At 37.0% G+C, this 10,418-nt stretch overlaps 1 protein-coding gene across 2 annotated transcripts in view; it reads left to right on the forward strand.

Annotated features, from left to right (window-relative positions):
• Nucleotides 1–10,418, forward strand: part of adgb (androglobin) — a 40,952-nt gene that overhangs the window by 18,221 nt on the left and 12,313 nt on the right. For both annotated transcript variants that reach the window (XM_015051452.1, XM_015051453.1), the window contains 14 exons: nt 444–540; nt 643–706; nt 881–976; nt 2,178–2,286; nt 2,496–2,646; nt 3,875–3,989; nt 4,665–4,832; nt 5,491–5,629; nt 5,894–6,028; nt 7,694–7,787; nt 8,810–8,941; nt 9,401–9,548; nt 9,665–9,852; nt 9,962–10,140. In XM_015051452.1, coding sequence (XP_014906938.1) covers nt 444–540; nt 643–706; nt 881–976; nt 2,178–2,286; nt 2,496–2,646; nt 3,875–3,989; nt 4,665–4,832; nt 5,491–5,629; nt 5,894–6,028; nt 7,694–7,787; nt 8,810–8,941; nt 9,401–9,548; nt 9,665–9,852; nt 9,962–10,140 — 1,815 coding nt within the window. The remainder of the gene's footprint in view (nt 1–443; nt 541–642; nt 707–880; nt 977–2,177; nt 2,287–2,495; nt 2,647–3,874; nt 3,990–4,664; nt 4,833–5,490; nt 5,630–5,893; nt 6,029–7,693; nt 7,788–8,809; nt 8,942–9,400; nt 9,549–9,664; nt 9,853–9,961; nt 10,141–10,418) is intronic.

Consider the following 10,418-nt stretch of genomic DNA (forward strand, 5'->3'; position numbering starts at 1 on the left):
CTTCAAGTAGAGCTCGGGGGGTGTAGACCGTTTGCATGTGCGCATTTTTTTTTTTTTTTTTTGAGATGAAGCCTGTATGTGTGCATATGTCTGTGACTTTGGACAGGATGCACAGATAGTGGGAGTTTGAGTGGGAGTACGGACGTGCATGTGTACTTACACTGTGCCATTATGTGGGAGTTTGGCCAGTTCAACTTGCTGTAATGATTTGAGTCTAGGATAACTTGCTATGACTCACACGCATTTACTTGCAGCATTTTGAGACTAGAACTATCACTGTGACTTGAAAAGCGCCACTCATTTCAGCTGTTAATCGTCTCAAAAAGGTCATTATTTTGTTCCATATATAATGATTTAGTGTGTGTGCTTCAAAGACATCGTATGACAAACATTCCTGTAGTCATGACGAATTACTGACCTAAGTTCAATCCACTTCCTTCCAGATCAACTATCAACTTCACTTAAAGATCATACATCCAAGAACGTCAAACCCCTACTCACCACATGGGTGGACATGGATGACTTTGCAAAATGTTTTCAGTGAGACAAATGCAAATGAAAGCAAGAAATACTACAGCGCATGAAGTAATGGTCGGGTGAAACAAACAAATAAATCAATCTTCCTTTGTTGTTTTTCTTTAGGTCATTGTTGGTCTTTCACAAACCCCAGATGTACTCTCATCATGTCCAGAAATCACAATTCAAGGTAAAAATATAAATAAATAAATAAATAAATAAATTAAAAGCATCTCGGAATAAGTGACTAATATCTGCAGTTTTAACATTTCTGTTTCCTGACATTTCATTCTTTTGTGATTAGGATATTATCTTAATACTGATTATTGTGATAACCGTAACTTGACTGTTCCTTTATCATCAGAGCACTGTCCTGTCAAAAGATATGGGTAGTATCAGCGGCTCTGCAACGTCTTGTCAATATCCTACCAATAGATCTGTGGATATAGCAAGTGCTGAGGTACATACGCAAACACACACATTTTGAAAATTTATTTTCTCCTTTATAGATTTGATCTTTTTCTTTCTTTTTTTTTATGACATGCCAAAGTTTCCAATCACCTAAGGCATTTTAGGTAAAGACAAATATAATACGAGTAAACACTAAAAAAGCTCTCCAAACCAACCTTGACCATATGTGAAAAAAGTAAATGATCAGCTATTTAGATCAACTTAATTATGACTAAGTTTTTGGTTTTGGAAGCTGAATTAATTTGTAGTTTCCACAGCTTGTCTCAAGTTTGTTTGACATGTAGGATCAAAATATCACTGAGATAGAAGCTGCCTCATAACATAAAGTAGACTCAAAGATTTAAAAAGCAAAATATTGTGGCCAAATTTTAAGACATTCAAGAGAATAGAAAAGAAACTAGCTCACTTACATTGGTACTCGAGAAAACTACATTGATAACTTTTGTCCATAAATTCTGAAAACATGGAGCAGTGTTGAACCTTCTCATCAGTGACCATTACTCCCGTTCATCAATGACTCATCCAGGACGGTCAGGAAAGAACCTAAAACAACATTTAGCCCTGCAGGCTTAACACATGCCTCCGTTAAGAACCTTGGTGATGAGTCAACAATAAGAATGAGACTGGACAAAGATCCATTTCACATTTCTCATAGCCTAAATGAAATGAAATGCAATCAGTTGCATTCAAAAGTCAAGTCTTCTCCCTGGCAAACAGGATTAAGTAGAGAAGACGACAAAGGCTGACGATAACTCTGGAGGACCTGCAGAGATGCACAGCTTGGGTGGGAGATGTTGTCAACAGGACAGCTATTACTTTTGTTCGCCACAAGTCTGGTCTCTATGGGAAAATGGCAAAGTCTCTCTTTGAAGTCTTTCTTTAAAGAAAGAGACCATGTGTTGGTCTGTCACCGAAAATCCCAATAAAATACCTTGTAAATTTTCTGGGCGGCAGCTCGTTTTCATTGATCAGTGAAATGATCATTAGAAAACTGCCCGTAGTGTTCAAAAACAGAACAACACAAGCAGCTAGCACTGAGAAAATATTTAATATGCATTTCACCTTCTCCTGCTAAGAGTTTACCTTCAACATTAGTTACTCCTCCATAAAGCTTTCCTTTGTTCTTGCTTCATTCCTCTTGCAGTTTTTATTTAAGGACATATCGGTCTTGTGTGTGTCTCTTGGCACAGTGTTCAGAGGTAAGAGGAACTTACTATCTTTTTGTCGACTCCCTGGAACCTTGCGAGATCCTCATCGGTTTGTCTGCCTTGCTTCACTGGGGAGACATTGGTGAAAAGGGTAAGGGATTTATCTGCGCATGAACACGCACTGGAAATAATAATTTTCTGTGCAGTTTCTGCAAGAAGCTCGACTTACTTGCGTGTTGTGTGTATATCAAGTTTCTAAAAAAAAAAAAAAAATGTTTGTGTTCACCTGCATTAACATTTCGTAATGTAGATTTATGTTAAACTGTACAACCATTATATTTGAAATGCTTTCCATTTCAGCAAGTCCTGTTGAGAAAACATCATTTGGAATGCACAGGTCTGCAGCGCTTCTTATTCAACCTCAGTCCTGGACAAGCTTGCAGGCTCAGCTTCCAGTTCTCACTATCAAGACCACCTTCTCAAAGACAGCTGTTCTTACCTTGGAACCAGGGTAGGACTCATTTGTTAAAACTGCAAACAAATTTTAAATTGCACTCACAAACATAAAAGCAAAGGCACTCTCATAGGCATCAGTTAAGTACTTAATTTATTGGATGACATACAATTGTACATCAAAACAAAATAAATAATAGTATGAGAAATCCATACTTCATGTGATTTTTTTTTTTTAAATTTCCTACAGAGGTAAATAAGTGGTTCATTATTTTCCTTTTTGTGTGTGTGCGTGTGTGTGTGTGTGTTTACAGCTATTGAAAAATCTACCAGTGGCTCTTATAACATGAGCACATATATTTTCCCACTATAGTTGTCCTGAAATCCACCAAAAAAGTATCTGGTCTCGTCTCTATTAATGGCAATAGTTTGGCCTAGAAGGAGAAAGCCTAGTTTCTGGGGTCAGGAGCAAGTGTGCAGCAGTGCAATTACTGCTGAGCCATAATCATGCACAACACTCAATTGACAATGCCCCATAATACTTCCTCTCCTGTGAACTGTTATCATGCTTTTATGTTACGAAATTTACTGCCCTAGCACATCTTTGTGTTAAACTCCCTGTTCTGCTCTTTATCCTGTTCCACTGCTTTTTGTTTCCTCCTTTTCTGTTTCTGTAGACTTGCCAAACTCTGATTCACTGCTCACCCATTTACTAAATGCTGTGATGGCTGAATTGTATAAAGCTAATGGGTCTTGGGTAGCACAATTCCACGCTTCAGTCCCTGTGAACTCAGCTGGGAACTTGGCAGACAGACTTTTTGACTGGTGCGCTCCTGATCAGTTGACCCACTAATTACCACAGAGGAAAATGGAAACATGCAGTACTGTTTCCAAGAATGCAGTGAATCTGTCTAAAATACTCAGGAAAATTTAAAAATAGGGTTCCTACTCAGTGTTGAAAAGTATGAAATTAGCTTTTGATGATTTTCCATCTTTGGTTAAGTATGATATTAGGAAAAATTGTATAGAAAGATGCTCAGATTTTCAGATGTTTTTCTCTGGAGCATAAAGAAATGTTTAATTTAAAATAAAAAGTAGGAAGGTGTAAGTAAAATAATGGTAAACTCGATACCAAATTGATTTTGGTTTGTATTTAATGCTCAGTAATCCAGTCCATATTTGATAATAAACATTGAATAAATGGTAGAACAAGTCCTTATAGTCTGTTTAGTAAACAGTGTGAGCGGTTTTAAAAATATATTTTGTCACTTTCTCTCATTTTTCAGGCGCAACGTGTTTTCCCTCCACGTACATTCGACTCTAGGCTACCACATCCACCTGAGCAGCGAGACGCAATTCATGTTGGGAGATGAAGAAACCATTATGCCCAGCCTAGCAAAGGTGACCCAAAGCAGCTGATCATGTTGGTGGCTCAACTGGACAACATAGTACCTTTGATTCTAAACAGATTATTTTCATTTCCGTTTTACTGGACAAATCCTCTGACCGTATCGGTTTATTTCTGATGTGTGAACGTTTGACCAGTTAAATAAGAAAACCACTGTGTGTAACAAAAAAATTCAGAAGAATAGAAATATCCTTTCATGTACGTAGCTGGGGGAGTTCAGACAAATCTTGTGTTTGTCTATTTCTCCATGAGTGAAACAATATTTTGTTCCTGAACTGAAGAACACTTGTTCGAGCAATATTTTGTATTTTCTTTGTCAGAAAACTAATTATGAAACAAAGAGACAAAACCAGAGGAATTTGAAACATTTTTTCAATTTTTTTCTTTAAACATTTACTAATATAAATACTTTCTTTTGAAATATTTTCTCTAAAACGTATTGGAATTAATTTTCTTTTAACCCCTCCAGCTTTTAAATGTGTGCAGCTGTCCATGTACTTTTCTTCACTATTGCAGTTTTTTTTTTTCAGTTTGCCAGCACAGTTTACAGTTTAAACTTCTTTTTTTCTGCTACATTTCTGCACCAATTGCATCAATTTTAGTTTTGTTTAGTTTTGTTTAACAGGCAGCAGTAAATAAAAACATATACTATTGTCCTGTCTTAACAGGAAAGTGTTCGCTTCAATGAGCAGGCCTTGGTCATATTCAAAGCCTTATCCAAAGTGGTCGCTTCCTTTACTGATGACCATAAGCTCCTGTCACGCAGAAAGACTCTGGAAGTTACTTATTTCCCCCAAATCATCTATTTTAAAACTGGGACAAGAAAGCACCAAAAGGTAACTTGCGATCATAATGTGACATGAACATAATGCCATGCAACAATGATCTTATTGTGCAGCAAATATGTATGGATGATGAAGAGAAACTTGCTGAAAGTGCTGGGCTGAACAGCTGAACTGTAAAAACGGAATTAGTGATGGGACTCTGACTGTCACAGCTATTATGAACAAGTGTCAGTTTGGTCTATGCACATTTTTGTCCTGATATTCACATAATTATCCATCTATATATGCACCTCTCTCTGTTGTTAACTTGTTATATTAAAGTTCTCCGACCTAAAAGCCCGTCTATGGTAAAGCTTTAATGTGCTTTACTAAATCACCTGTTAGGTTTTTTTTATATATATATTGGAGAAAGACTGGTGTGTCAAAAATTATAAGTTGATAAAGATCTAATAGCCCTAGCAGAGAACCTGTTGAGTTTATTTCTTATATACACAAAAGTTTGTATATAAAAATAGCAGTAACAAGTCATCTTTAATTAGTAATGATTACTATGTTTAACTTTTAGCAAGCATGAGAAGTAATTGTCCAACAGTTATTGTCCTACAGGTAGTCGTTCTCATAACTATGATGTTGCAAAGTCAGTTTTTTATTTTCACACATTTATGTATGCATTTGTTTCTTTGTGTTTGTTTGTTTACCGGAAACAAAGCTGTTTAACTTGGCAGTGTTACACATGTTTCGTGAGGCCCAGGGCAGAAAGCTGACATCACAGGAGTACTTTGCACTTCAAGCTCTTACTGCTGACCCCTCACTTTGGGCCCCTGATGTAGAAGTATCACCTTCTATCCGTAGGTCTCATTTTAAAGTTGACAAATAAAATTTATACATTTGCATATGTTTATAATTCACAATTATGGCATGCTTTCTTGCAGCTTATCTTTGCAACAGCTGTTATATGTGCTATAATCTGTGGATTTACTCCTAAATCCAGATCTGCTTGAGGGAAACCATTTCAGAACATAGCATTTGAACTGTTTTATTCTTTTTTATTTTTTTTTCATTTTCTATAATTTTAACATGTTGGTTTGTTTCTCTCATCGTCCTGTTTCTAGCAAATACAAAATGCCCTGAAGCATGGGAAGACAGGGAGCCAACAGACAAAGAAATCCAGGCAGTCACAATTCTGCAAGCTCGATTAAAAGGGTATTTGGTGCGAAGGGCACTTAAAGCCTCAAAGCCTGGTAAAGGTAAAGATAAGTATATGAGAAACGCATTTACTTTTCACCCGTCGTTAAAATTTGCCTGGTTTATTAAACTGAGCTGTGAAGCAGAAGCGCAAATAGTGCAGGACTTCCATTGTTACCAATACACCAAGACAAAGAGCTCTGTAAATGAGGAAATGGTGAAAGACATTTAGCTAGTTGCTCTCACAAAGCCCGGCAAACAAAGGTTCCGCTTCGCCACTGCTGCTCCCATCCCAACCTCAGGAAAGCACTGTATATGCAGGCAGATTAACATGCCAAACTGCAAACAAAATATAATTTGTCAATTTTTTGAAAAAAATAAATAAAAAATAGAATAAATTATACATGAAAATATTTCAAAATATGTAAAACAACCACAATAATGTGGTGGCATTCTTGGGTGCACCACAGCATGCTCAGGTGCACATCAGGATGAGGCAGAAGGAAACTGTCCAACCAACAAATTTCAGATTTCAAATTGACTACTGTACACATTGAGCCACAGTGCCGTCATATAAAAAAATCAGTTCATATCAACCCAGTTAATTGCGATACAGTGCAATCATAGTCACATTCAGTGTGGTTTGATCCCAATTAACATGTTACAATCAAAGCTAGTTGTTTCATACTATCCTTTTATAGAAAGAAGTAGAAAACAAAATATGACGTTTGATGCCTCTGTAGAATAATGAGGAAATTCTGAAGGTGACATTTGTTGTTATTTCAGTCGCCTAAGACTAGTTTTGGCAACTCCAGGTATGATATGTGTCGGTGTCGAAACAACAGTAGCTTCTATAAGGCATCACTTAAAAAAGAAAAAAGTTGACATGTAGTTGGAGTCTTCAAAACATCTAGAATACTTACATTGTTATAGAATCTGCCAGCACTGCCAGAAAAAGTTGAAGGGGGTCAAATACCATTGACCACAGCACTCACTCAGGCTTAGCTGCTTGATCTGTGTGAAACTGGACTGTCATGCTTTGGTTTTTCCTACGTCTTTCTTGTTGGCATATTTTCTCTCTACTTCTCTCTTTATATGTGAAGCAGCTTGTCCCCAAAAACCCAGACCTTACGACATTTACTTTGAAAATGTGACCACATAAGGGGGCTAGGAAATAACAGGGGAGTCTTGGATAAAACGCAGTATGAGGCATGGCACTGGCAAAAACGTAACCCGATCTTTACAGAAGTGTAAAATTCTGTCATGGATTTTGTCATGGAACCTCCACTTCACCTAACAGACGTACGGCTACCAGAACAACTAACTAAATTTCAATTTAATCTAATTGTTATGTAGTTGCCAAAAGTGGGCTTTGAAGATTTGTTCACCATTTTCTTGACCCCCCATCCATCCCAACGAACAGTTCCAATAAATGCTGGACTGTGTCATGTCATATTTACTCAAGATTTTGAGACTCTGGCCAATTTTAGAGCTGAATTTAAATGTCTAATTTAGCTAAATAATAATAAAAAAAAATACTTCTAAAGGGACTAAATAAAAGAAGGAAAATAGAAAAACCCACAGACTGGCAAAGTGAGTCTGATTTCCAATTTCTGTGGCCCTGCCCGAACTAGTTCATCAATAACAATGGTTTGTGTTTTTGCATAAACATCTTAATAGTGGCTGCTTTTTTTCTAGTTTTTTTTTTGTGCTCTTATGCCATGCAGGAAAAAAAGAAAACCTTCGTGCTTCCAAGATCCTTTCAGAAATGTGGCAGAAGGTTGAAGCAGATCCAGCAAAACATTCTGCCTTGCTGCTACGGTAAATAAAAGACAGATTTTTAGAATGTGAAACTGCTGTGAGGAATAGAGACACAATGATACAGGCACATCTAATTAAATTATGTTATTGAAAAGTTTATTTAACTAAATTCTGTAAGTAAATATTAAGTTTTAATTAAAACAGATGGATGTTTTCAAGCCTCTAATTCTGTTAATTATGATGACTTTCTGCTTATGGCTTGGGGAAACATAATTGTTTTATTTCCTGGAAGATTAAATTACTTCAAACAACCAAAAATAATATTATAAAAATGTTAGTTTACTGAAAAGAATGTTTAATACCTGCTTAGAGGTTATAATTTTTAAATACACTTTTAAACTAGTTTCATCGAAACGCATACTTCAATTTACTGAGATAAGCATCAACGCTTGACTTTGATTGGGAGAGCAAATGCCAACATTAGAGAAAATATAACGTCATTCCAGCTTCAGGTTTTTTTTTTTTTTTTTTGTGTGTGAATATTGTGTAGATTGTGTGATCATATACTTTGCCTCTGATCTACCGCATACCCAGAGTTTGCTCCCTCTCCTGGCTGTGGCAGCCTGTGGGGGCCATGCAGGGAGTATTTTCCACATTGTGTTCCATCTTTTCCCAGTGGTACCATCTGCTGTTTATACTCACCCCGTACCAATCGGCTTGCAGCGTCTGTCGAATGACCCGCTGCCTGGGGAAGTATATATGTGCATGAACACTGAAAGCTCAGTCAGTGTGTGTATGGAGGACAGAGGGGGCATTTTTTGGCTGTTGTCAACTTTTAAGCATGTGCTTGTCTTAGCTGACAGAAGCATCTACTCCACGCTGAGAGGCAACAAAACGGCATCTTCCCCTCTTCAGAGTAGCTTTTTATTCATGTGATATACTTAGTAGGTTTCATTCACTTTCTGCTAAAGTGTAAATGTTTATTTACTCTGAGAATAATGTTTAGAAATGGTGCTTAATAATAATAATAGAGCTTTCTTTGCGTTTTTAAGTATGTTCTGATTTCTGTCTTTCCTGTCCAGATACATTATTGATAATTTAGAGGAGGAAGAAGAACTGTACCCTTGTCTGCAGGATGAATTGTCAAGAATCGCCTTCGCTGATTACTCAGTCTCTTGCCAGGACACAAACCAGTCCTGGGCTTTGGTCTTCAGGTTAGAGAACAATTCTATTTTAATCACTAGGTTTGGAAATTAAACAGTTTCCTATCAACCTTTAATACGTCTTATATGTTTGGTAACTCAAAGTCACTCTGACAAGCCACCACCATGACAATAGAGTGAAACTTTTTTTGGTAGGCTTCATGTTATCTGCTAAAAGTGTAATTTTAGCAGATACTTTTCCACTTCCTAAATAAACCAATGTGTCCTTCTTATTTAATCCCCTCCACTCTTTAAAGTGTCCACACCAGTGGGTGTTGTCAGCCAGACCTGGTACCACCAAGCCTGATACACAAAAAGATAAATCAATCACCAAACAGTGTCAAGTCGAGCTGAAACATTGGTCAATTCTGGTTGCAAGGCAATTTCTCGTTGCATCTCTAAATTTTGTCTTCTAAAATGATTACTCAGTTGTATCTCTAGCTGACCACTTTGTTTTTGTTGTTTATATAGAGAGGTATTCATTGTTCCAAAGGAGATGCTGCTGGTGCCGATCATCTTGTCTCCATTTTCTAACTGTTGTCTGCACGTTGTTAACAACGACACGGGACAGGAAGTCGAGATGTTCAAAGTGGTGCCCCACATTTACAAGCCCAATAAGGTCTGTGGACACAGACCTTATTGGACACAGAGATTTGTTCTACCTTCCTTCTCAAAGCACCAGAAAATATTTTGCTACATTTGCATTCTTAATTTTCTTTTGTTTTTGTTTTGTAGCTTGGTTATACGTTTGTTGCGGAGGTGGTTAAGCCCGGCTTCTCTCTCAGTGATAGCAAATGGAGGATGCGGTTGATCGGCCTAAAAGAACCACTTCCAAAACTGAGCCGTGAAGTTCCCGTCAGTGCGTTCTCAGTGAAGCAATTCCAAGATTATTACATTCCGAGCGACAAAAATCTCATATGTCGGTGAGAAGACAAATTATGTTAAACTAACAGTTTCGGAAAGTATGGACAGGCCGACGGTAACGCTCCTCTGAGACTAAAAAAACTATGATTTTCTGAAAATTTCTTTCAGTTACAGTGTTCACGTGATTGCAGATGCTATGGGCACAATTCAGTTTGAAACTTCTGACCAAAACGTGTTGATACACTTGTCTGTTCTGGACAAGGAGGAGGAGATGGCCGGCATCACTGGGAGGGGCTTTGTTGTACTACCTGTATTCTTCTTCAAGGCAAACAAAGGTCAACAGCCAGGTAAGTTAAGTACTTTTTGTTAAAATCTTTTGTATTATGAGAAAAATTAATTAATTTAAGTTCTTCATGTGGCAGAAAGTAAAAAATGCCTCATAAATATATGTCTACATTTTTAATGTCTTTTGGAGAGTGTAAAGACATCACTGAATTTCTTTTGAGATTTAAACACCATAAAGTGATGGATATGAAAACACAATTTGAAAAGAGCAGTATTATGTAAAATAGATTCTTTTTTTTTTTTTTTTTTTTTTTTTTTTTTCCAACAATTTTTTAGGATT

This window comes from Poecilia latipinna, unplaced genomic scaffold, assembly GCF_001443285.1.
Source record: "Poecilia latipinna isolate Pla-1442-1.1 unplaced genomic scaffold, P_latipinna-1.0 Scaffold1045, whole genome shotgun sequence".
NCBI classification, from domain to species: domain Eukaryota; kingdom Metazoa; phylum Chordata; class Actinopteri; order Cyprinodontiformes; family Poeciliidae; genus Poecilia; species Poecilia latipinna.